Genomic DNA, 27,551 nt, shown 5'->3' on the forward strand with positions numbered 1-27,551 from the left:
TTTAGAGGCATGATGCCCACACTGAGTACGTCTGAATACCTGATGCACATTACCCCCCTGCCACCTCCACCAGTTGTTATCATCATCAACTTCATGCCTGGCCCCTCCCATCAGGCCAAAAGAACTGCACACTGACACTCCGACTGTAATAAGAAACTTGGCCCCAACACTGACTGTAGGATTATTACATTGATTACAGAGGGTCAGTTTTTTGCAAGGGAAAATTCAATCTTATTGATCTTTTATTTCATTGTCTTCCTACTTCTGGGAGAGTTCATTTTCAGTGTTCCTCACATTTTCAGACGGTCAGCCACAGAAAAATGAGAGTTACATTCATTTTAGGAAATGGCCAAAAATAACTTCTTTTAACATTCAAGTGACAAATACTTTTAATAACCATAGGAACTCTTGTCCATCGAGGGCAACGGAGGATGTAGTGTGACATTATAGAGCCACAAAATCAACAAAATATCAGACCTTAAGACAGGAAACAACTGTTCTTTACATTTCTATTAGTTGTTTTTTTAAGCAAGACTATGACGATAATTATAGAATAGAATAGAATAGAATAGAATAGAATAGAATAGAATAGAATAGAATAGAATAGAATAGAATAGAAATACTTTATTAATGCCCAGGGGGAAATTTGTTTGCTACAGCAGAAAGAGTACAGTTCCCACCACCATAAATATAGATAAATAAATAAAAATGTGCAGTAAATAAATACAAACAATAAGAATAATATAAAAAGCAAAATGTCCTATATATAGGATGTACAAATGTTATAGTTTTTTTTTATAGTGCAAATAGTGTCCAAGAGTGCAAGAGTGTAAAAAAAATGTGATCAAGTGTGCAATTTCAAATTACAGAACCACAAATTTTCTTAAACTTGATGTCTTTTGGTGACCTTTATTCAAACCCATAAAACCAATTTCTGGGGTTTTTTTGCCATGAAAATAAACCCCTTATACCTTGAAATGTTTCCAGTGTAATGCTACATTAATGCTTCCTCTAGAAAATGCAGTTCTATGAAGTCCCTGCTCTTTCCCTGCCCAACCCCCTCCTAGTTATAGTGTAATGTTGTTTGTAGTTATTTTAGCCACAGTTAATGATGTGGTCCTGACCAGTCATTCTACAATATGTTGACAAACCATGCAATTTATCATTTAAAGGAGAACATTTGTAAAGAAAAATAAATAAATAAAAATATATTTTAGATTTTATAGTCTGGTCTTAAAATAGATCCTTGTATATTTAAAATTTTATTTTACCATATTGAGACCATGAGCAATGTACAAATAATTCAATATTTCCAGGCTCACCTTTCTTCAGTCTGACAATTAAATATAATATGCAAGCTAGATATAATCAGCGGTAGTATTTGTCCCTTGCACCTCCTTCTCTCCACCTCCTGGCCTCAGTCCAGACTAATTACCCAAGGGCTTTGCCGTCTTTGCTGGCCAGCCTCCTCTCCTGTACGCCTCCTCTGTGCTCTCGGTTCTGCAGCTTCCCTCCTCTTCATTCCAGATTAGGTACAGCGCAATGATAGAGCAGCAAGTGGGGAGGCATGGGTTAATCTGTTGACCCCTAGCTGTTGTACACCATCTGAACATGTTTCTCTGGAGTCTGGACCTCAGCTATTACTCTAAACTATCTGAGAGTGGTTCTTAGTCCGTCAAAGTGCAGCTCAAGGTTCATAGTGTATACTTAGAACGAAACTTGTATTAAGAGACTACATTTTTTTAAAATACAGTGCATTACATTTAAATTATTACACTTTGATTGAATGAGTCAATCTTTCCATTTCATAGTAACAACAACAATAAATCAAGCAAACACTTAGCGGCCAATAATTTTGGGATAAAATCATTTGCAATTTGCCACATTAGACAGACAGAAGCACTCCACTAAATATGTAGATATTTCTAATGTAGCCTGTTTCATTTTTGTTGACTATATCCTAAATTATGCGGTGTCCTACATTTAGATTAATAAATTGTCAACTATCTGATTGTACCTAATCTGCTTACATCCACTAACTTGTTAATGATAAGACATAACCAAAACCAAAATGGTATGTGTCATATTTCTTCCATAATGTTTTGTGTTTATGGAATTTGGATTTAAACTTGTAGCATAAACATATTACTAACGCTATGATGATTTGTATGTTTTTTGGATAGAAGAGCAATATATACTTGAAATAGAAGGCATCTGTGGTGAAAATATTGGGCAAAAATGGGAATTAAAAACAGCTTTCTGATGCATATTGACTAAGAAACCTGAAAAATGGCGATACCTGCAGAGTGCTGGTTTCCTAATCAATTCCCACTCTTTGGTTTCATTGCTTTTATTGTGGGCTGCAACATACAGTGTCAGTGTGTTCCATGGTGTGCTTTTTCTAATGATCCTTTAGTAATTAATTAACATTTTATTCTTTTTACATTAAGGATTACTCTGGTGATTCTGCTTTGCACTTTTTTTTTTAAATTAATCCTGAGATTATCCTGTGTAGCCTACAGTATGTGGCAACACAGGAGTTTCTGTGCTATGGTGCTGTTGAGAGCGATCTGTATTAACAAGGCCTATAAGTGAATTACTTCTAAGTCTCCTTGACTATCAGCACGCTCTCATTCAGTCTTGTCCACTCTATTGTTTGTCTTCAGTGCAACTGATTGCTCTGATAACATTCCCATGTATGAACTGTCGTTGTCTAAAGATTGCACGGGGGCCTTTTCAGTCACAAACGGAACACATGACAGGCATCAAGAATCACAGTGAAGGTGTTAAGGCATTCAGTATTTTGAGAAATGATTCATCTGATTTGACAGAGGCCGCGCAGGGGAGGGGAACAAGTGAACATTAACAGTGAAGAGGTGAGGGCCACTGGGTGTATTTTCGTTTGTTGTCTCCATCTGCTGGGTGTAATTAGCAGGCAACAGCCACAAGATGCCTCAGAGAGAGAAAGAGCCGGTCAAAGACAAATGTAAGTGAGGTGAAGAAGTTAACAAGTCGGACGGTAATTTGAAAATGAAGAGAGGGAAAAGAAAATATGAGGAGAGAACTCAAGTGGGCCTCAGTCTAATATTTTAACCTGTTTAATTTAAGTGAATAAAGAACCCCAGGCGCACTTGAACTTGTTAATGAGAACAGTGCGGCGTTCATAATTTGAAACGCTCCTCTCTGAAGGAGTGCATGGACTATAACAAAGTTAATGCAATTCATCAACCAGTGCGAGGTGATGTAGTTAGAAAGAAATGTGTGCTGTGCTAACATAGCAGTCAATCAGTCTTGTCTGCATACATGCATATTATATTACAACTGAAAGAAAGTCATGAAGTAAAGACTTATATTTGCACTGTCTTTAAGATTTCAAGAATTATAAGGTTTGACTAATAATTCTAAATATCGAAAGTGAATTCGATCAAATATTTTATCAAAGTTGTTCTGTGGAGTTCTTTTCTTTTAAAGGATTTTACATTGCATTTTTTTAAAAGATAAATTAGCTTCTTTACTGGATTCTTTGTGATTTCAGTGTCAACCAGCTGAACGGTGTGAAACCATCGGAAAGACTGGCTGATATATCATCGAGGCACTTGCACTGGAGGATGCACATGCTGTATACAAACAAAACAGGAAACCGTTCATGAATTTCTCCGTAGCACTGCTTCCGACCTAAAACCTCCACTGGATATCTTTAAATTTTGAGCCAATATATATGTAGTTACTAAGATTTTCCAAGAATTATTGACAGTATCGTCAGTACATAAATTACAGCTCAGTGAAGAAGTGAAGAGGAGAAGAGGGGGAAGTTCACAACGAAATAGATGCAGTTGAATGGGGGCAGACAGTGACAGAAACAAAGGGATGCAGGACAAGCAGCTTGTGGACTGGTTGGAGGTGGTAGAGAGATAAAAGACAGCACTGCAACAGCTGAAATCCATATTGCATGAAATAGAGACATACACATAGCTCATCCAGCACCTTTCCTTCCACAGGCTCCGTGCTGCATCCCAGGAGTTATGTTGAATTATCCACAACGCCAGTTTCGTTTGTCCCTCTGACTTTCTTCGCTCTGTCTCTCACTCTCCCCATCTATCTATCTAGGAAACACCAACAGCGTTTTTGCCCTGGACTACATCAGTGGGTCCCTGACAGTGAATGGCCAGCTGGACAGAGAGAACCCGCTCTACTCAGCAGGATTCACTCTCACTGTCAAGGTGAGCTGCTGAATTTAAGGGGGGTATGCAGTGGAGGGACCTGGAGAAGAGATTGAAAGCCTGTTTGGGCGGTGGATCAAGAGAAAGCTTTGATATGATAGTGTACTAAATCAATGAGATGTCTCAGTTTGATAGCGTCTCAAAAGACCTGCTAAATTCAGGACTTCAGCCTGGCTTGTAGTGCACATATTGTGATGTGACAGTCTTTAATGTAGATGCGCTGGAATTTGGAAGGATTCCAAGGTCAGTATGCCACTTAACACTGACTAAATACAAGATCCTGCAGTGCCATATGTGCCGAAAGAGCCTGTGTCAATATCCTTGCGCACAAATGTGACCCAGACAAACTCAAGTGCCTCTATTGGACTCGTTAGTGAAGGTATTCATGTTTGTGATTCTGTGATAATATCTCCTTCACAGGCTTGTGTTCACTGAGCAGCCAGGAGCACAAGGGAAGATGAGGAGAACAAGATAAAGGAATAGGATTTAGAGTCCTCCTTGATGCCGAGGCATCCTTTGTTCCTCATTTTTTTCCTTTCTTCTTCTGTTTGAAGCAGGTGCAATCTCTGAATCCCTCTGTCCCTCCACTGAGCCCAACGTCTGTCTCACTTGGCTTTTTAGCATGTCAGTCCTTCCCTCTCACCCCCACCACAGCTTGCCACCTTGTCCACTCCTCCACTGTTTTTTTTTTGTCATTATTTCCTGCTAGTATTGTATACCAAGTGGTTCCCACAGGATGAAAGGATGCGTGAAATGAAAGGATTTGCAAACGAAGACTCTTTTTTTCTGTGTATACAAAATTGCATTCTTGATTCTGATAGTTTGTCAGGTCAAATCATTTGCTGCCTTACCACACAATGAATGGCACCTAATGGCCTCGCTAACACTAATGCATTTACTCATTTAGCTGCAATTATTGTTAATAAAAAAGCACGTTGTATGAGATTTTTTTTTTTATATGAGAGACTATTGAGATACGACTCAATCTAGGGTTTAATACAAAAAAAAGATTCTGGCTAATATATTCTAGCCTCAGTCTGTCTTTTTAATTGAAATCAATAATTACAAACAAGAAAAGTAGAATGAGCAAAAGTGCTGAAAAAGAAAAAATGTCACACAAAAATGTATTTATAAGATATAGATTTTTTTTCCCTCCAAATTTTCTATCCTTCTCTCTGCTTGTGCTTTCTTAGCTGGTGCTGCTATTGATTGTGGTGTGCCATAGTAATACAACTAATTTCTCAACTTCAGGCAGCTTAGATAGTGCTGAGCGTGTGGAGGTGTAGGTCAAGTGATTTAGTGGCGTTGGGATGAAAGAGGCTAAACTACCTTGATTACCCAGAGACCAGTATGTTGTTCCTGCCTCTACTCCTATTGCCTGTGACACTCCTCCATCAATAAAATACCTTCTCTCCCATTTTTTTTTCATTTGAGGGACCTCAAGTCTTCAATACCGAGGCAGCAGAAACAGAGAGAGTGTGTAATCATGTCTTCTCAATGGGACTCCTTTCTCCTAAATCTCATTGTGTGTCCATGTGTATGTGTGTGTATGTGTGGATGTACATGTGCTGGCCCTCCCTTGGCCTCACTTTGAGCCTATTTCTATGATTGCTTTGAGGCCGTCTGTCCACCTTTTGATCCAATAAATGAACAGCTGTAAATACCTGCTGAGATTGTGTGCTGACCGCCTCCGTCCAGAATGACATTTTCAGTCCAATCAAATGTATCTCATGTCGCTCTGTCTTTCTCTCTCTTTCTCTGCCACTTCCTTCTGTTGCTCCCCATAAGGCCACGGAGTTAAAAGATGATCGCAGCCCATCAAACGCAACAGTGATGACTACCTTCACCATCCTGTTAATTGACAAAAATGACAATGCTCCCAAGTTCAACAGTTCCGAGTATCGAGTCCGCATCACTGAATTGGCCCAGGTGGGCTTTGCCCTGCCCCTCTTTATCCAGGCCGAGGACAAGGATGAGGTGAGTGGATCACGCCCTAATTGCTGGCAACAGTAACAACAAATTTGACTTTAGACTGATACTGTTCTTGGATAATTTAATAGATCAACATTTGAGAAATATAGGTTGTCAAAATCTGATGCTTTCATTACTGTACTCTGCAGTTTGCTGCTAATGTTGCTGCACTGTTCTGTTTTATACTAGGCCACTACAGTTCACATGTCACTATATGAAAGGGAAAATTAGGAGTGTATGAAGAATTATTTTAGTATACCAGTGCAAGTGACTCTGAGTTAGAATGTAGAATTTGGCAAAACACGTGGATTAATTGATTTCTTAGGGTAAAAATGATCATTGTTCAAATATTAAGTTAAATCTGTCTGTCATGCTCTTGCTTGCATCTTGTGATAAATGGTCTGTATTTAAATTCATCAAAACATGAGAGACCTCTTCAAGATTGTTCTTGACTTGGCTTCACATTGTGGAGAGGTTGTGTTACGGTTTTAGTGAGGCTCAGACCCAGGAATGAGACAGAGAAGGAAGGAGTTCCAACGAAGGATTTATTTACAGAAATTTCAAGTTTACAAAACTACAAAACAAAGCCGGAACATTACAACCGGATGTCACGTTAAATGCTTGCGACTCAAAGAACTAGTCAACTCAAGAGAGCCCCTAGAGGGCTGGCAGTGTACATAGAAACAAAGATAATTAAACTGACCCACTTTAGGTAACACCTAGGCAGGAAAACATGAAGTCAAAATAACGATAATACGAAGACTCGAATTCTAGAGCAGATTATCAAAATTACTAATAGGATTAGCAAACCCAAATGACCAGACTAAACTGGAGGACAAAATTAATGCGCTGGAGAACAACACTCAGCGTAATCTAACAAGTAATACAAGAACACAAAAAGTATCTCTAAGCAGGTGAACCAGGAATTTACAAAGGAGTGACTACACTCAAAAAAACAAACTCTAGAATACTAACGAACTGAGAACTAGAATATACTCGCTAGTCTGAAATGCTCGTGCTGTTTCTTAGCTTGGTTGGACAGAGGTTGGGGGGTAGGATAGATGACCAGGTGTTCATCCAATGGAGGGGAAGGCAGCTAAGGGTGTTTGGCGTGGGTGGCTGTTGTTCCGGAGGCTGCGGCAGCAGGCTTGTGGTGGAATGGCGTCCAGGAGACAAAGGGGACAGACCAGATGAGTTCCAGGAGTTTGAAGCCAGAGGAGAGTGTGGCAGTATAGCTCAGTGATCCAGGATAGTCAGGAGCAGGTGGACATGGACAGGCGGAATCCAGACTAGGAGGAAACACAGACAAAGAGTTACCAGGGGTCTTTCAGGGCGAGGAGGCTGGAGTGAACAGTACAGAGACTGACTGTGGATTCTTCACGGTCCGGCACAGAATGATGAATGGCGTCAGGTTTTATTGTAGAGAGGGTGATTCCTGATTGGACCAGCTCCACCTGCTCCTGCTTCCGCTGTTGCTGATGGCAACTGTCCTCACTTGCCACCGCAGCCTCTATGCCAAGCACACCTACAGAAAACAGAAGGGGCGGGGAAATGGGAGAGCCCTGTCTAGAGCCTGTAGGAGCAGGCCTGACAGGTTGTTTCTTTAGCAAGCAAAGAATTCTGCTATCATCCACTTTAGTTGTCTTTCGTGGTCTTCTAGGCCTTTAGGTGCTGTTGGGCTCACCAGTGCATTCTTTCTTTTTAAGAATACACCAAATTGTTCATTACAACACTCTTAAAGTTTCTGCTGTCTCCCTGATTGGTCTGTTTCGTATTTTCAGTCTAATGATGGCCTTCTTCACTTGTATCGACACCTCTTTGGAGCTCATATTGAGATTTCCTCAAACAGCTACCAAATTCAGTAGCAAGATCAACTCCAGACATTTCGTCTGCTTAACTTGTCATGAAATTATGACATCATGTATAATTTGTCCCAGGCAAACAGACCACACGTCATCATGATTCTGCTTATTAGCAAATGTCCAGTGGTGGGACTATATAAAAAATGGCTGCAATCCCTAAACAATTATTGCAATGTTTTGGCGCAACCAATCCTAACTCTGTGGTAAACTAGTTGAATTAAAGCTGAAGGTTAGAAAGTCGTGCATCAGGCAAACTTATGACAATTATGTTTAGAAAGAATCGACAGATAAAATATTGAGTACTAAAAGACTCTGATCAGGACTGGGGCTCCAAAGTCTTAATTGGTTCATCCCTAATTGTTGGTCCAAAAACAGCTGTTATTTCTATTTCGCACATTCTTACTTCACTTTCAGTCATTACAGAGGTAGTTAGGACAGATACAAATGAATGGTGTGTATCTTGTGTTTTCATTTCTAGATTTATATTGATCTTGTTTGTAAATGTACAGCCAAAAAGAACATCAGCACTCTTTGAAAGTATTTTCTTGGCAACGTCGTGCCTAATGTGTGGACTGTCAGCAGCCGTGTACAACAGCCTGCTTTAGTGTGTCCGCCACTTCCCATTAGCTGTATCTATCAGGCTACTGTGGCGACACGCAGTCACACACACTCAGACACCAAACGTACACAGAACTCAAACATTTTACGCTTACCCTGCCACTCTGTCTTTCTCACTTTCTCTCACATGAGCACATGCTCGCTCACACCCACGCATTGGACTCCGACTACAATTTAATTTGCTCTGGAAGAGATGGGATAGAGCATCAAATTATACCTAACGAGGAAAATCAATCACCTAGGGTGCAGATAAGCCGAAAGCTAGTCAACTCTGATTGATTCAGGCACAGCAGCCGCCAGGGTGGAATTTGACAGATAACTGCAAGTCAAGTGGATAGAGAAAAAAGGTGGAGAGTAAAGAGAGACGGAGGAGAGGAGAGGAGAGGAGAGGAGAGGAGAGGAGAGGAGAGGAGAGGAGAGGAGAGGAGAGGAGAGGAGAGGAGAGGAGAGGAGAGGAGAGGAGAGGAGAGGAGAGTAGAGGAGAGGAGAGGAGAGGAGACGAGGCACAAAGAAAAATGACTGAACAGAAAGTAGCCTGCAATGGAGCAAAACCAGAAGTCTGAATAATTGCTGGAGCGGGAACAAACAGGAGAAAAAGAAAGCACTTGAAGGAGAGATAGCAGGAATATTTAGTAGCAGGTCCGTTTATCCATTCCAGGGATGGTGTGTTTGCTTCTGTCTGTGTACCAGTGGAAAGCGGAGAAGGGAGTACTGCGAGTGTGTTGCTGCACACAGGTGGGGTGACGACCCAGACACCTGGCATGTGATAAGAGGTCTCTCTGTAGGTTAGCACTCAACATTTTACCACTAGCAGTACCTGCTCTTAGTCTGGGGGGGCACCCAGCCGCTTAGCATATCTAGGCTAAGATTGCTCACTGCAAATGGGGGAATCGTAATTTTGGGACTGTTTTAATTTGCCCGATTCACCATAGATGCTACACTGAAAAGCACTTACTGCAGTGCATTAGTAGCCACAGCTCACTGTTTATTCAGCATCATATAACAAAGCAGAATGCATCAGGAAGAGCTCAAAAAGAAGAATTTTCCACATATTTAAAAGAAAAAAAGTTACATTCAGTTTTATGTGTTGCAGATGTAGAAATTCCTGCACTCTACCAGTCTTGCATTGTTACACTACTGCCATAGTGTTACATGTAAATCCTTCCCAAGGAGTAAAACCTATAAGATGTTTTTTTTTGTCTTGCAGTTTTTATTGCTGTTTTGATCCCTTAAACCTGCATGTCATTGCCAGTACACACACACTCATTCACACTCCACTACACCTGTGTTGTAATCTCACTTTTTCCATATGTGAGGGATTATGGGCAGACGTTTCATTCCTTAGACTATGACACAACTGGTAGTTACCTCTCTCTGTCTGCCACTGCCTTCATTTCTTCTTCTGCTCGGCTAGCATCTTTAAAACTTTCACTGCTGGAACTTGTCACTAAACTTTGTGGCAGTTGCGTCTGACAGGATGCTTTTATTGGGGGCTTCTAAAGGCAGAAGCAAATGGACGGGCAATTACATTTATGGGCAGTTTGAGGTGACATCCCTGCATATTGGATGGTCTTTTAAATAGGAGTCATCAGCCACAATGGTTCTCCCAGAGATGAAAACAAAAACAAGGGGGCTATTTCAACTGGCAGCATAATTCCAATCGACCACCCCACCCGTCTTCCTCTGTCTGCCACAATGGCTGCATGATTGGCCGCCCTGCAGCTTTATATATCAAGACAGGAGAGATCCAGAGATGTTTTCTCAACTCAAGACAGCCACAGGTATTGTAGAGCTGTGATGTCACTTTGACCCTGACTTGATTTATATTTACCGATAATGACTTTGCAGTTGGGTAGTTGTCTTAGAAAGAGAAGTAAAAGAAAGACTTTTTTTCCCCTATGCTCCTTTTCAAGGGAAATCAGAATTTCTTATAACCGCTAGTAATCCTTAGCTCGTCACACACGGCAGCTCAGTAATACATCACCTAGTCTCTCTAAATCAGACCAGTGCAGGGCCTGTTCAACACAGGCTGATTGCTTGACCTTCGGTGTATGCAGTAACCAACCACCCCTCCAGGGAACTTCACACTTGACACTGACTCTGTAGGGGAATTAAAATATTAACATTAAAAGTTAAATTAACTGCCACCTCGTTAGGTATAACCAGCACTGTTGAGAAAGATTCTTAACCATCACCTACTCTCTAGATGAGCCTGTCTGAATTTGTGTTTTGCTTGATTATTAATCTGATGCTTCTTTCTTTGATTAGTTTAACAAAGTTTCTTCCGAATGTTTTTTTAGTAGTATTACTGTACATTACTGTATTATAAATTTTATTTACCCAAATAAATATCAGAAACGTGTGTCTAATCATCATCATGTATCATGTAACAATCTTTGATTGTTGCCTGGCTGTAGCTTTCTCCTGTATGTTATTGAGAAGACAGCGGCGAGGACTGAGGATTGAATGGAGTCAGTGCTCCATATATTGGACAAACAGCGCAAGGACATCATCCTGCGCGACTCTGACACTGAACAGCATTTACTGTTTTATGAGAAATTAAGAATATATTGGCGTTTAATCAGCAAAACTCCGGCCAATGATGATTATTTTCAAAAGCGCTATAAATGGCCGATTTAATCAGCCAGCCGATAAATCAGTCGGGCCCTACTTGTTTACCATCTTCCCTTTCAAGTTGCTTGGTTCTGCCACTACCGGATCAACTGCCCATTTGCGCATGCGTGACGGCAAGTCTACTTGGACAAACTGCCCGAAATGCATTGCCAGAGAAGTTTCAGGAATGCTGAGTCATTCTGCGCTGCAGATGCGATAATTGCATTAAAATTTTTAATCAGATCATTAATCATGATGAGGGCTGCACAGTGGCGTAGTGGTTAGCACTTTCGCCTTGCAGCAAGAAGGTCCCTGGTTCGCGTCCCGGCTTTCCCGGGATCTTTCTGCATGGAGTTTGCATGTTCTCCCTGTGCATGCGTGGGTTTTCTCCGGGTACTCCGGCTTCCTCCCACAGTCCAAAAATATGCTGAGGCTAATTGATTATTCTAAATTGCCCGTAGGTGTGAATGTGTGAGTGCTTGTTTGTCTATATATGTAGCCCTGTGACAGACTGGCGACCTGTCTAGGGTGTCCCCTGCCTTCGCCCAAGTTAGCTGGGATAGGCTCCAGCCCCCCCCATGACCCTAGTGAGGATTAAGCGGTGTATAGATAATGGATGGATGGATAATCATGATGATGGATTAATCCACGTTAACACGTTAATTTTAACAGCCCTAGTTATAATGTCAGTAATATTATTTGTCAGATGCCTGATGGCAAGTCTTTCTCTGGACTGAGGGATCAATATTTTTACGTAAATACTTAACTTAAAACTTAAAATGGTTATGACATGGAGTCACTGGGCAGAAATTTCATAAGAACCTTTTAGCATATTGTACTTCAAATGGCCTGAGAAGAAATTAAACTTCAGCACCTCGTTGTAGCCATGTTTTTTAGCATTTAGAAAATCTAGCTTGTGATGGGAGACTTTAGCCAATCACAGGTCTTCTCATCATACCAAGTAAGATACTGAAATGAGCCACAAAATCCACCATGAAATTAGGATGTGATGGCACAATCTGTTACATCCGTTATAATCTGTTACATGGAGGACTTACTTGACTTTTGGACTGATTACCTTTTCACACTTGCAGCACGTGCTAGTCTGGTGGGATGAGCTGAGAGCAGAGAGGGGAGAGGCAAAATGTATTTTAGCATCAGTGTGAGGCAAAAAAATAAATCTTGAAATAATCTACAAACTGCAATAACATTCCATGAGGGTTATGCAGCAGTTGTAGTGGTGTGATCAGCCATTTCCAGTTTCCACATTGTTGCCTCTCTGTCTAAAACACTCCTACATTTAGATGATTGCGGTCAGTGTTTTGTAGCTACAGCTTATTCTCCAGGGGAAACCAGATGCAGCCATATTTGCAATGCACCAATTTTGTAACTGGTGACGTCATTACGCTGCTAAATCGCTTCAACCCTACTGTAGTCACCAACTTTATCTTTCCTGTTTCTTGAGAACCACTCATCCAAATGACTTCACACTGAATACTGCACTTCCTCTGGTCCCCAGCACCACACCTGCCAAGTTTGAAGTAGATTGGATAAAGGGTTGCCAAGAAAAGTGAAGAATAGACACACACGACACACACACACACAGATAGAAGTTCCTTGATTTATTAGTGAGATGTTTACATGATCTACATAATCATAAATATTGTCTTGGCAACTTACACTGCAGAAAGCTAGAAACCAAACCCAGACACTTGTCTGAATTGAAGCAGATAGTCATGGTTGTCATCAGGAATCACATCAAGCCCAATTCCTCTTCCATAAAACACACAATATGTTGATTAAAACACAGAGTTTAACCTTTTTCACTGGCTGGGTAATGATCCAGTTGCACTTACATTCATGTTGCCCCAAATTGTGCAATCTTGTCCTGTCTGTATAATCATACAGTTTGATTGGTTTTCTTTCTGGCTAGTCCCTACCTTCTTTTCCTAGCACACAAAGTGAGGTGCTCCAGGTTAAATGGGTAATGGATCATAAAAGGATTTAAGGGTTGGCATCCCCTCTATCGTGTTGCCATTTTTGCCAACAAATTTCTGTACTTCATGCAACAATAGGGAGTTTTTTTTGTTTGTTTTTAAATGATGAATATGATGGTTGATATATTTACTAAATGTATTCCAAGTCACTTCTGATCTGCCACTTTGTAAAAGTCTCTCAGACAGACAAGAAATATTGTGTTCAAAACTGAAAAGAGGAAAATAAAGGCTGGCCTTTCAGCTGATGCTGCTTGTGAGGCATCGTGTTAAAAATACTGTTCAGAAAAAAAAAATGGTCACAACTTACTTTGTGCATGTGTCTTGTCTTTTGAACACATTAATATTTGTGACACCTGCCATTTCACAGTTTTATAGCAGAGACAACTATATGAAAAAATTTTTTTTAAAAAAAAGATTACTAATTTCAAAATGCCATTATTAAGGTAACAAAAGTAAAAAAAAGTTTTAAAAAAACACAATTATGTTCTTATGCACAACTGTAATCTCTTTGTCACATGATTACTGTAAACTACTGGACTATGCAGAACATATTAGACTGAACTTTTACCTCTTTACTTATGGAACTTGTGACTATTATTCTATTGTCACCATGGTTGCAGGTAATGTCAGTAATTCTGGGTGCAAAAGTCATCTAAATTCTTAAAGTGTGAAAAAAAACTGTAAGGGTTTGTGCAAATTAAGGGGTTGGTATGACTAGTAGGTCAGACACAGTATATGTCAGCAACTGACATCGCTCTCTCTTAAAAACCCTTTGTTTCGCTGATTTTCTATACTCACTTCTCTTTTATCCTTCCTGCTGCAGGGGGTGAACAGCATGTTCCAGGTGTTTCTGACAGGAAACAATTCAGAGTACTTCACCATCTCCCCCACAGCGGTACAAGGGCGTGCCGACATCAGGATGAGGGTTGCCATGCCCCTGGACTTTGAACATATTCGCAGCTACAGCTTTTCAGTGAGTGTTCAACTTATTTGAAGTGCTTTTACAGTGCATACCTTCACATTTACATGGGTAGCTTAATGCTGGGTTCAACTCCAGTCATAAAGACTCTGAAAAGAATGGAACATATGAGAGAATAAGTGAATGCATGAGTAACACAAAAGGGGCACAGCCGCCTACATCCCCTCCACAAGATACAGCTCTTCAGCTAATACTGCTCTCACAGGAGCTCAGCTTAGTTAAAGATATTTTCCATTATTGTAAATGTGCAAAAGATGAGTTTGCTTAAGAGATACAAGGTGGAATAAGAGAAGATTATCTTCTTTAAATGACACAGCAGTTACAGTGTCCCTCTGCCCTTGAATGAACTCTGGACCAAGATGGATTTCTTCAAAATAACACTGAATGTAGCTTCATTATGTTTCTTGCTACTTGTTTTTATTTGTTTGGGCACAAGGCTCAGCTAGACCGGGCTATATCACTTTCTCAACACTACAGAATTGTTTGAAGAGTGAAATTGGTATTTCGTCACCTCGGTTTACCCCTGAGTTGTTTACAGACACAGAGGGTACCCTACTCTGTGTATAACCCAAGATCCCTGACTCTTAACCAAGTCAGTTTAATAGCAAATGCTGATTATAATTCCAAGAACACCAGCAATAATGTCAAATATATAGTCTAAAGAAATCTCTATTGTTTGTTTTCTTAATAAAGTTACAGTTCATAATGTATTTCTTGTTTTCTCTTCTCAGCTTTTTGCCAATGAGTCCATGTCTGACCATGTGGGATTTGCCCGCATCTATATTGAACTGATCAATGAGAATGATAACCGGCCCATCTTTAGCAAGCCGCTGTACAACATCAGCCTTCCTGAAAACACACCTCCTGGTACATCATTGCTGCGTATCCTGGTGAGTGTCTTTGCAAACCACTGTGCCTTGTTTACACAGCCGAGAATGTGATAAATTACTCACAGGGTGGTTTCTGTTGATTTATTCCCTAAGAGAAATTTAACAGGAATCCAAACAGATTACAGTAAAACCTGACTTGTAGTAGTAACTTTTACAAGGCTTGTTTTATTGGGAATTAAATCTTGGGATGTTTGTTTGGCCCATGTGACCTACTACTCTCTGGAGAGTTCCTTATATGAGTGATGATTTATGGAGACTAAAGCAAGGCTGCCTCAGACCAAAGCACAAAAACACAAATGGAAAAACTCTCATCTCACTTCCCTATTCACCTACTGCATGGGGTCACTTAGCTAAATTACTTACAGTGCAGTCATTTAAGGAAAGTCCTGCAGCGTAGTTGCTCACTGAGTATGTGAGTGCAGAGCATTGTTTTGGCAGCAAACAGGATTCCCATGATTACCTACAAATTACTTCTTATAGCTCAAATTTAAAGTTCTATATTCCATACCTAAACTTGTTTTCTATTTGCAAAAATAAAATCCATTACAGCATTACAGAAATGTCTATTATCAGAGGATCTTAAAATGTGTGGCTTTTCATATTGGATTAAGATTACAGATGTCAATAGTAATGACACAACCTCCTCCATGGAAAATAATCCAATTTAAGAATTCAGTTCAAGGCTCCTTTTTTTTTTTTTTTTTTTTTAAGAAAACATGCTGTATTATTTATTCCCTCCAGGTCTTTTAGGATCTGTTTATTTTGTCTCATCTGAAGTGTCCTTGAAGCCGCTTCACCTCATGTTCCTACCATTCTGCAAAACTCACCCTCCGTTTCTGTCCAGACCAGCAGCTTTTACTATAACCAGATCGGAAAAAATCTCTGACTACCTCCCCATAACTCTGCATTATTATTCATTACCAGTCAGTCCTGTGACAGAACGCCCACAATCCACTAGATACAAGTGCCAAAAAGCACAGTGTGAAAATCAATAGTGTTTATAGACTGGGTGCTCATGAAATGGAGATTGCAGGGCAGTCTAATACCCGATAAGTCTGGCTGATGTTGGCGTCGTGCTGGAGAGCACGGCCCACCATGGAATCCTGATTGCCAACTGAAGACAGTGTATGGGCTGTAAACAGAATGTGAAGTGATGGCTCTCAGTGAAGACTATGCAATGGTATGGATGGCAGCACTCACACGCACTGTTAGATAAAGGTTTAGATAGGCTGCCCTGCTCACACACACTTTAAAACACACACAGATACACAAACATTATCCTCTGAGCTGCCAGATTAAACAGATGTTTAATACACTTTGCAAGTTTGGCTCCAGGACTGAGGAGTGGAAATTGACACGCACACACACACACACACACACGCACACACACACACACACACACACGCACACACACACACACACACACACACACACACACACACACACGCACGCACACACACGCACACACACACACACGCACAGTTGGGTTATAGACGACCAGTCTATGAATGATATCATCAGCTTCACAATTTCAATGAAAACTTAGCTTTCTCAGTCTTCAAGTGGGCTGTTGTTTCCATGAGTGTTCAGTGAGGTTGAGGTCAGGTGTCTGTGGAGGAAAGCCAACACTTCTTGGTCTTCTTAAAGTATTCCTGGCAAAGCTTTGAGGTGTGTTTGGGCTCATTGTCCTGCTGCTGTATGAATCCTTCCCCACAAAGATACAGGGTGGAGTTGATTCGGTGCTGCTCCAGAGAAGCAACCCCCCTCCCCACACTTGAATATCCCCAGCAGCATGTCTTGCTGTGGGTTTGATTCACTGCAGTGGCATTCTCTCTCCTGTTCATCTCCCTACATACAACCCTCTGTGACTGCCACACATTTTGGATTCATCAGTAAATAGGACTTTTTCCAGTCATCCACTGTGAATTGCTGCTCTGTCTTTGTCCACCCCTAGTGGTTGGCTTCTTTTCCCCTCCTGAGAAATGTTTTAGACACTACTCATCCTCTGAGATACTGTCAGAAAGCTTTCTTTTGACTGGTTGGACTATTTTGTTCTTTATTTGGCAAATTCTGTAACTGAAGCTGAAATTTCTTTTCTATGTCTCAGTGAACAAAGCTTGATGTATTGATTGTCTGATTGTGTGTTCACTTTTGGTTTGCTTGATCCTACTATGGATACATCTTATCTAGTTTCATTGCTTAGAATAATCTGACTTCTGACACTTTCACTTATCTCTAAAACTATGTTCATCACAATCGCAGCGCTACTTAGTGAGCAACATCCTGACACAAGTGAGCAGTGGTTCTAAATAGATAAGTAAAAAGCCTCTAATGAGTCAATCAAATCCACCTTAACGCCAACGGAATTCATTTTAATTGCTGATAAAGACATAATAGTGAATTTAAAATTACACGTTGACATTTCATTTTACATGTCTACAACTCCTTATGTCTCTAAAAGTTTCTAAATCTTCATTTTATGATTATTTCCAGGTTTAACTACAAATATGATAGATTTTCCATGTTGTCAGACATTTGCACACATATACAGGCAGAAATCCTTCTCAACACTATAAAGGTCAAATCACGACTACAATGACCAGAGTCACTGCTCATTTTAGGTATTTTCTCTATTTGTTACCCCATTAGAATAACACTGATTGTGAATGTTTGCATGTGTGTTTAGTAATGTGTTTGCATAGACTTGTTTACCAATGTGGTTTTGTCATAATTTACTTCATTAGTAATTTAGGCAGTACGTTACAACAGTTGTAATCCAATTAAAATAACCAAGTGTTTGTTTATATGCTGCAGTCTGATCAAACAAGCTGCAGCTACCTCACACGTGTTTGTGTAGCTGATGAGGTTTTTTTTGTTTTGTTTTGGGGTTTTTTGCACTGGGTAGTGTGTCCATGCATCGTATATAATGAGTTATAAAGTCCAAAGTACGGCACAAAAAGATGGTAAATGCTGTGTTTTTCCTTTGTTCTGTTCGGACAGAATTTGAAGTGGACGCAAAGAAGTGGCAAAGAGTGTTATTTCACTCTTGCACATGTAATATATCGTATTTAATTAAATCAATCTCCTGTTCTGGCCATGAATTTTAAAGTATAGAGTACAGAAGTAGAAAGGTCTTGATTACACTGAGCCCAGTACTGCAACACTTTAAAGCCCACTGCTGTGAGTCAGCACCAGGTGAAAGAGTACCGGTGAAATATTACCCTAATGTGTTCATCGCCTCACTTAAGATCAGATGATGTCACTGACCAACTGCAGAAAGTCACGCTGAGTTGAAGCATTAATTATGGAAAAGTTAATGCTTCAACTGCTTGTTATATTCCTACTTAACTCTAGTTACCTTTTTTTGTACTTTATTTTACAGCCCTATCTAGCTATGTATTAACGTCCTACTTGATTTGCTGATATGGCTGCTATGTTTTCATTTTTTCTGACACTCTGTACTTGCCTCTCTTAGCGTCCTCCAGCCTTTCAGACTGTCTGCTTGTCTAAGCGCAGAGACTCAAGGCATTACAGTATAACCAGATCATTAGACTAGACTTGCCTCACAGTGCTCTCTGTCAGATGGCTGAGGGTACAACAGATGGTGGCCAAATTATGTTTTACTACCAAAAGGGAGGACAAGTTTTTCGTTATTAATCTCTCAATGTAACCTCATTTAGCCTGCCTTCATCAGTCTGTTAAAGTGACAGCGTTCTGTCATTCAGACATAGGTCAGTGTTACATTAAAGCTGGGGTAGGCAGTATGTTTATGGCATCACTGGGCAGAAATTCCTTCCTAAACTTTCACTATATTGTAAAGTTTTTCAAGAGGAAATTAGATTTAATAGGAGACTTCAGGTAATCACCGGATTTTCTACCAATACAGTGAGATAGTATAAATAGCAACAAAGACCCTTTCAGACATGCAGTCCAGGTCAGGATTCAAGAATAAGTCACGCTGTGCACTTATCTTCACATTAGATAGATGAGCTGCGACACACAGAGTTTAGTCTGTTGCTTCCAGCTGTTGATAGGAGGTTTTTCAGCATTAGACAGCAGCAGGATCCATATTAGCATCTTTATTGTGAGAAAATTGTGCACATTTATGCACGCGCAGCAGCATTAACTTCATTAATTACATATAATGATAAATTATCCCCGACACGGAGATAGGATCGACCAGCATCTAACTTATTTGTTTATTTATTTGATGGGGACAGTACACATTATTGAACGTATATTTAGACAGCAATAGACGTAAATATGCCAGATGATAGCAGTAATGCTATTTTACATCTGCAGTCCCTAGGCAGATAAAAAATAATTATTTTTTAAAAAACAATGAAACATAGGACAACAGGTCACAATAAAAGCACATTACAAAAAGTACACAAAGAAGTGGAACTGGAATTCATACTGTTCCTTCACTGTTGGACAGAGTTTCCACTGTCTTCTAGAGATAACCAAGAGACGAGACTTTCCAACTGACAAAAGCAGCATCTCAGCGTTTGAGATTGTTATTATTGGAAATGCTATATGGAAAGCAATTGTTCCTCAAGTAGAATCTGATTCCTAGGCACAGAATTCATTCATTCATTCAAGACCACAGAGAGTAGCCAGAGTGTTTTTTTTTTATTAATTATACACAAATAAACTATTAAGAGGAATAGTCAGAAAGTTTGGGAAATATTTTCATTTTTTTCAACAGTTAGATTAAACATTGAGACCACTCACCACTTTCCTGTCTGTGCAGGTTTGAAACTAGAGACGGAGCTGATCGCATTTTATTTTTACCTTCGGACAGACCTGAGCTAGCTGTTAGCCCGTTTCCAGTTTTTGTGCTAAGATGTAAGGTAGTGGCGCTAGCTTCAAATTAAACCTACTGAGTGGCATCTATTTAAAATTTAAATGAGAGAATCAAATATGCATGTAGAGGCTAATCTGTGGTTCGTTGCTTTCTTCATTTCTTAGTTTAACCTCTTCTTTGGACTGACCGACACAGAGACTTATCTTTTACGCGTGTGGTAACTTTCGCCATTGCACCACGTTGAAAAGACCGTGTTGCTCCGTCGGCCATCATTTATTCTCTCATTCAAGTCAAAGAAACAACAATGTCTTCTTCGTTGGTAATGACAATAGAACACGAGTGCGCCCTCTACAGCAAAACTGCATACACTCGGATTTTCTTGTAAATAACCATGAAATTGAATCTAATACATATGAAATGTCACATTTTATTTTAAACAAAAAATGCAAATCCATGAATATATCAAAAAATGAATACATAAACTGACCATTCATGAAATATGTAAACCTTATAAAATGGCACTTACAATGCATATTAATGAAGAGGGTAATTAAGCACATTTGACAAATTTTCAAACGATTCCTTCAAGAGGTGTTACAGGTAACTTATGTAAAGTATTAGGACACAGACTATAACCTGTATGATCTTTAAGCAGTGCTTGGGCCATTCAGAATAATGCCTTTGGCATTACTGACATCCTTACTGATGACATTAATGAGACAATATCATCATGGCCATCCACAGTTAGCCAGACTGAAAAGAGGCTAACAAAAGTGTTTATTTTGGTGCAAAATGGTGACAGCTCTAGTTTTGTATTAGAGGTGAATTTACCCTTTAACTTAATGGCTGTGTGTTTGTACTTTTTGTATTCAACAGCATCCTCAGTAAGGAAAACTCTGCACCCATAGATCAAGTAACTGAAGTGCAAACAAATGAGTAAATTACTGTTGCACTCTAAGAGTATCTGGATCTCCAGTGAAGCACCAACAGTAGCAGGGAGGATCATCAAATTAAGTTTTATCCTCTGCTTTTATCGCAACATGAGACTGATAATAATTTCTCTCACATTGAATGGAGAAAATGTTTCTGCAGTTGTGCAGCATATCAATACTGTGGTGAAAATGACTCATATATAAACGAGGTGGGGTCTAGGCGATGTTTACATAATACTTTATACCTATGCTAATTGAAATTATGCATTTTGGTTCCCAGTTGTTTTTAAAAAGTGCCAAACAAGCGGTCCGATAATGTAATTGAAATGCGTTGTTCATGTTAATATTCATGGCCCATCTGATCAGCGCTTATGTACAATGTTAGTCAATGCATTACTCAGTGGCCGCTGCTGCATCCCTGTGGACACTTACACTTAACATACCAGTACACTCCAACACACACACACACACACACACACACACACACACACACACAAGCACTGGCTCTTTAATATTTATGGTGTGCAGCATTACTTATCATTATAAATATTTATTGTGATTTACTCTTTTGTCTAGGTCCTTTTCTCTCTCGCTCTCTCTTTCTGTCTCTTCCTTACCCTGGGGACTTTAGACACCAGGCAGCTGCTCGTATCAGTGAATCACTCTGATTTTTTCTCCTTAGGTTTCAGAAGATCTGCCTTCTTTCATTTCTTATTTATTGTATGCCCTCAGTTCTTGTTGTTTTTCCTCTTTCTCTGTTTTACCATTAGATTACTAATGGCTTTCAGGTGTTGCATTGATTTGCTCTGTGCTTTCTTGCCTGTTTCTGCTTGGATAACGCTCTCTCTCTCTTTCCTTCTACCCATCAGGCTCTACAATAGAAAATATATCTAATATGCATATAGAAGTACAGTTTGTCAGCCACTTTCCTTTCTTCGTCTTACAGTTGTTTCTGTAAAATATCTCAGATGCGGCCAGCATTCTTCTTGGATTAGGGTCTTCTTCCCGTCCCCTGCTGTGTGTTTTACAGGCTCTGTGCAGATGCTCGATGTTTGAGAGCTCAGGCACAATGATAAATGTTCCTAGCAGAAGCTTGTAAATTACAGAGTGGAGGATGTTTCGCTACCGCCACTGTTTAGACAGGCATTTATAGGGTAATAGTCACAACAGTAATTATAATTCATTATTGTAATAAAAGGGGTGAGGCCCAACTCACTCCTGCTTGTGTAGCTCATACAGATTTTCTGTTAATAATAGGGCACTTATCATGGCTGTTGTGACATTGTGAAATGTGATATGAATGGGTTTGCATGGCAGAGGATGAACATGCAAGAGCTGAATAGAGTGAGTGTAAAAAGTCCAAACTTTTCTGGAGTTGTTCCACTGTCAAGTCTCTAAGGAGGTCAGATTACCAAACAAGATGATGAGTAGGTGAGGAATGTGATGGAACTAAAAATTGCTTTCTTTCAAATTAGTGATTTTTTGTTTGTTTGTTTGTTTGTTTGTTTTTGGCCATATGTAAATTCATTCTTTCATTTAATCCAGACAATACTGGTAAAAACAACAACAAAAACGCACTTTGCCAATGTATTAAAGCATTTTTAAAATTCATTTGAATGGTCAAAAGGTCTGCCAGTTAATCTTTTAGTTAAACCTCAGAAGCCCAACACCTCTCAGCAGGTTTAAAAAACATTTGTGCTTTACAAACCCCTCCATAATTTACATAATGTATCATAGCCAGAAACTGTGAAAACAAATAGAATTTTCAGATTTCCATCCTTGCAATGGCCCCTGATCATATCATATGTGTCTGATTGAGAAATGCCAATAATAAACGTTTTGTATGAGACCCTGTCAAAAACAAAACAATCTACATACCTCAGCGTGACTTAGAAGCTGTGACCAACTCAGCTGTAATTACTGGTCACATGACACAAATTCAGAGAATTTTTCACTGAACTGCAGGTAGTGTTTTGCAGAGGACATGACAAGAGAAACATGGAATAATTTAAAACATATTTGATCCACAAAATAAAACAAAAAAAAAATGTATATATGGAGCAAGTTGTTGTGAGATGTATTCAGTTTGATAAAATGTTTTTAAAATGCCTGTTGAGAGTTGAAGGTCATGGGTACTGGGCAAAACGTGCAAAACAATAGGCCTTAAATAGCCTATTTATAGCATGTGGACCTCCCATTTTAATTCTAATCTTGGTAACACCTGTGGGCTCTTGGAAGATATTGTACATGTTGTTTCCACTTATTTCATATTTTGTAACATAATTATGAAATTTTAAAAAAAATTTACTTTGTTATTTTTGTTTTTGTGAGGGTTTGTAACTTTGTTCTGCTACACAGAAGCCATTTCTAAGTTCTCTCTACTTTGAGTTGTTTCTATAGAGGTGCATACAGTAGATTTAAATCCCAGTGAACTAAGTCCAAAGGTGACAGAAGCAAAAACATTTAGACATTAGTAGGGGATCAGAGGGTTAATACATTTTTTGGTATAAAAATATCTTTGAAAAAGTATGTTTCAGCTTTGTTTGCCCTGCTTATAAATGCTTTAGAGATTCTACTCAGTCTCTGAGACATCGTTCTTCTTTTAAGACTTTTGCTTGTCTGCCGCTCTTTATTTTGCGAAGTCTCTGTCTATTGATAAAGTTGCTTTTATACCTCTCAGTCAACAAAGCTTGATGTATTGATCCTCTGATGGTTTGCTCACTTTTGGTCCAGTTTCTGCAAAGTGTTTTAGAGTGTCATGCACTGGCCTCTTAGAAAGTTTCATTCTGGCCATGATTTGATGCTGAGAAAGCTCCTGTTTGCTGAAAATAATTTGATTTGTGACATTTACACTTATTTCTGATACTATGTTTCCCACTATCCCAAAGCTACCTAGAGAGCAATGTTCTGCTGGAAACTTGAGGTAGTCATATTTCCTAACAGGTGAAAAATAGCTGCAGCTTGATTTAGTTGAAAAAGGTTCTGATGAGTCAATCAAATCCAGCAGGGTGTCAGCTAAACGCAGCTTCGATGGAGGGATGTAAATGGAATTTACTTGAATTGCATTCATCTGCCAGTTCATTTCTAAGTTAATCAATACATTGTTTGGTCTCTAAAATATCTGAAAATAATGAAACTGTTCATCACAGTTTCCTAAAGTCTGAGATAATGTCTTCAAATAATTTCTTTTCTCCAGTGGTTTCACATCCAAGTATATTCAGCTTAGATTGATCTAAAGCATAGAAAATTAAAAAATCACAACTGAGAAAGTGGAATCTACTTTTTTTTTTAAATTTTCACTAGTGTTGACTGTCTCTACTTGTGTAATAAACTGACCTCAACCTTGCTCCCAAAATACATAAATGTATATTCACACATTCTCTCTTTATCCCATCCCTTGTATTTAGTGTCTGCAGTGTACTCCTTTTTTTTATCTTCCTCAACATCCTCCCTGTTCTTCTGCTAATCTCATTCCTTCATCACTGAGGCCACGGGCAGAAAGAGAGGGGGAGGACCAAGGCCTGTCGGCGGCGTGAAGCTGCCAGCCACTGAGAGCTCTGCATTAAGCCTTTTCACTGGCAGCTCAAACTCCGTCTGCAGCTTATGCCACAATACCATCATCTCTCTTTCTCCCTCTCTGTCTCACTGCAGCCTTTTTCTTCTCTGATCCAGAGGGTTTTTTTGTGTTTCCCCCAGAGGTTCACGTGTGAATGTAATAATGATATAGTAGCCATGTGTGAGGGGGGAATTTATCTTGCAAGCTGTCGCAGCATGTTGTGAGGACATTCCCTCCACTTTGTTTGACTCATTGTTAAAGAAGTGTTAAACTTGTATCTCTCTCTCTTGCTCGCTCCGTCTCACCGTTATCTGGGTGGTCAGGAGATAATAGAAACAGGCAGTTCTATCCTGTCGGCAGGCAGCAGTTGTTTTGAGCACCCCCACCTGCTCGTTAATGGTTTAGAGAAATAAAGCAGTCGTAAATGTACACTCACCATCATCATTACGCTAAAGTGTCCGCAGTAAAAACACACACGGCTCCCATCAACCCCAAGCAGGTGCTCTAGGTCACAGCTGGGGGACTGGAGAGAGATGTGGTTGGTCCTCGTTTGATCCAAGTAGGTGAGGGAGATTCCATTTCATCATTGCTGTAGAGGTTTGTGTCTTAGCACACAGCTTCATGTGAAAATTAAGGAGAATGCATAAATTCACTCATTATTTAAGCCACAGGGGTGTAGACTGAGTAGCTGTTGGGAATATGTTACTAATAATTGGACAAATGTCTGAATAGCCTTAGTGTGCTATCAGAGTTTCTGTGCTTTTTCCAGGCTGTCTTGCTCTGCACAATTGGTCAGAAATCCAAAGAAGCGCCGCATAGTCGCTTAAACAATGGATCTCTGCGCTAACAGTAGGGACAAGAGGAACAATTGCAGCAGCCAGAAACTATATACAACTACTTCCAGTAAAAAACAACTTTGTGGTGTTATTTATTTGTGAGAAGACAACATCATGGGTGAATATTTCCACCTTTAAACTGCAGTGTACTGATGACAATCTCAAAAACAGATTAAATCCAATCCCGTCAACTTGCAGGGTGGAGCTTTCTGTATCATTATTCGTCTCCAGAATCGGCTTCCGTTTTAAACATCTACGGTTAAATTATTCTGACATCACAACTTGCCATTGTATACACTGAGCAGAGTAGATTTACAGTTTTAAAGCGGAGGCGTAGGTGAGCTGGTGTGTTTGACCTGCAGCAAGTAGTACAGTAGTAGGTAGAGACAGAAGACTTCATAGATTTGCATATGTAGAGGAAGCAACAGTGTAGAATTACATCTAAGCCATTTTAAAGCACAAAATGAATATTTTCATGAAAAAAATCTAAATATCTAATTTGGATAGCTGGAGATGAGCTTATAGAGGTTTAATCACTAACTGGAGAAAGACTTTAATGGACAGAAGGTCACATGAGTATAGTTTTGAGGGTCAAACCTACAATCCAGTCTATAACCATTTAGTTTTCCTCATTTGTTCTGTAACTGATGATTTTAGCAAATCTAAAGAAAGTCTGAAGAAAATGATTAATGAGAGTAAATCATGAAACACTTATCTCACTCTGAAATTGCATTTTTTGTTCCTATACCTGTGAATGCAGAGGAGCCACAGTTGTCCACATTGCTGATCCACCAGCACTTCATTTTGCTGAGATGGCGTACTGTGTGAAATGTTGAAGTATGCAGCATGCAATCTGTCATGTGATTCTGCTTTTTGTGTCAGAGCACAATAGGCAAGCACAAAGGACTGCTTGTGTAAATATAACTGTTCTCTAGTCTGTATCCCACTTGTATAGCATTTGTCAAGGCTGATCTATGATCTTGTCATGGATACAGAGACTGTGAGGAAGTGAAACAGAGGAGCCCACATGAGAAGAGCTAACCAGAGCTGAGGAACCCAAACTGAGGAAGATAACCTGACAACCGTGTCTTTATCATTGTCTCCCCCACAGTGACTGTCAGAAAATGGACATCTTCACTGTAGTGTCTGTGTGCTTGTGTGGGTCTGTGTTTGTTATCTATTCCTTTATGGTTGTGTTTAGGTGTGCAACACAGAGACAGAGGAGGTTGTCTGTGTTTGGACTGGGGGTCATCTCTATTTTGACAGCGTGCTTTGACAGCCAGTAATTGGTTTCCTTTTCCATGCTTCTCAAAGCTCCTGCAGAAAAAGCAATTTTAAGAGCCAATCAATTCAAATTCCAGCTCACTCAAGATAGAAAAGCTTCTGCAGCTTTAACCTCCCTCGTTGTCCATGAGATAGCTGGACTGATAATCTGCTGCTGTACCCCTCCTCCATCCCAACCCCGGATTCGACACATATGCACACAGATACACTGTCCTGCTACCTCTGTGTTTCTGTCACCCTTCAGGGAAAGCTCTCATTTCCACTTTCTCTTGAAAGCAATTGAGTGTAATAATAGGTGTTTATACTGTAAATGGTTTGGGTGCATTTTTATCTCAAAACTGAATGAACCTGGAAACACTATGAATCTCTGTCCATGTTTTTCCTTTTCACGTGTTCACCAACATATGCACTCACTCACACGCACGCACACGCACGCACACACACACACACACACACACACACACACACACTATGCATTACAATATGCACAGGTACATACTCACACGGAGAGAACTGTTTGCCTGCTGGCTTTGCCTCTCTGATGGGAAGAAACACATCATTTAACCAAACTGGTCAACTGAGAACTAATTTCTCTTTTGTAGTTACTGCCTGAAGACCCTAGGGTTTGCAGAGTTTATATTGGCAATCAGCAGCACACTGACTCTTTGTGCTGAAACTTCTTAACAACTTAGTTTGGATTTTGATCAGGATGCTGACTCTGATAGCTAAGCGCTCCGCTCCTCAGCACAGGGGAGATTTTCATCACTACAGTTTAGGCCCAGAATTTATCTGTGCTGCCACTGTATCATCTTTGACAGTAGTAGAACAGAACAGTAAACCAACAGGGTTTTGTAGTATCGTCTGGTCATTGGCAGTTGTTTACAGCATTGTGTCTCCTCTAGACTTGGTTCAGTTTTTGTAACTCTCAGTTATTTTTTAAAGGTCCCTAAAAAGTGACATTTTATGAACCCATTAGCATGAAAACT

The 27,551-nt window shown here is 39.8% G+C and overlaps 1 protein-coding gene across 2 annotated transcripts in view; it reads left to right on the plus strand.

Annotated features, from left to right (window-relative positions):
• The window catches only part of cdh23 (cadherin-related 23), a 203,543-nt gene that overhangs the window by 105,134 nt on the left and 70,858 nt on the right, over window positions 1–27,551 (plus strand). For both annotated transcript variants that reach the window (XM_035955484.2, XM_055018533.1), the window contains exons 10-13: window positions 4,108–4,220; window positions 6,009–6,197; window positions 14,105–14,254; window positions 14,992–15,150. In XM_035955484.2, coding sequence (XP_035811377.1) covers window positions 4,108–4,220; window positions 6,009–6,197; window positions 14,105–14,254; window positions 14,992–15,150 — 611 coding nt within the window. The remainder of the gene's footprint in view (window positions 1–4,107; window positions 4,221–6,008; window positions 6,198–14,104; window positions 14,255–14,991; window positions 15,151–27,551) is intronic.

This window comes from Amphiprion ocellaris, chromosome 16 (genome assembly GCF_022539595.1).
Source record: "Amphiprion ocellaris isolate individual 3 ecotype Okinawa chromosome 16, ASM2253959v1, whole genome shotgun sequence".
Lineage (NCBI taxonomy): Eukaryota > Metazoa > Chordata > Actinopteri > Pomacentridae > Amphiprion > Amphiprion ocellaris.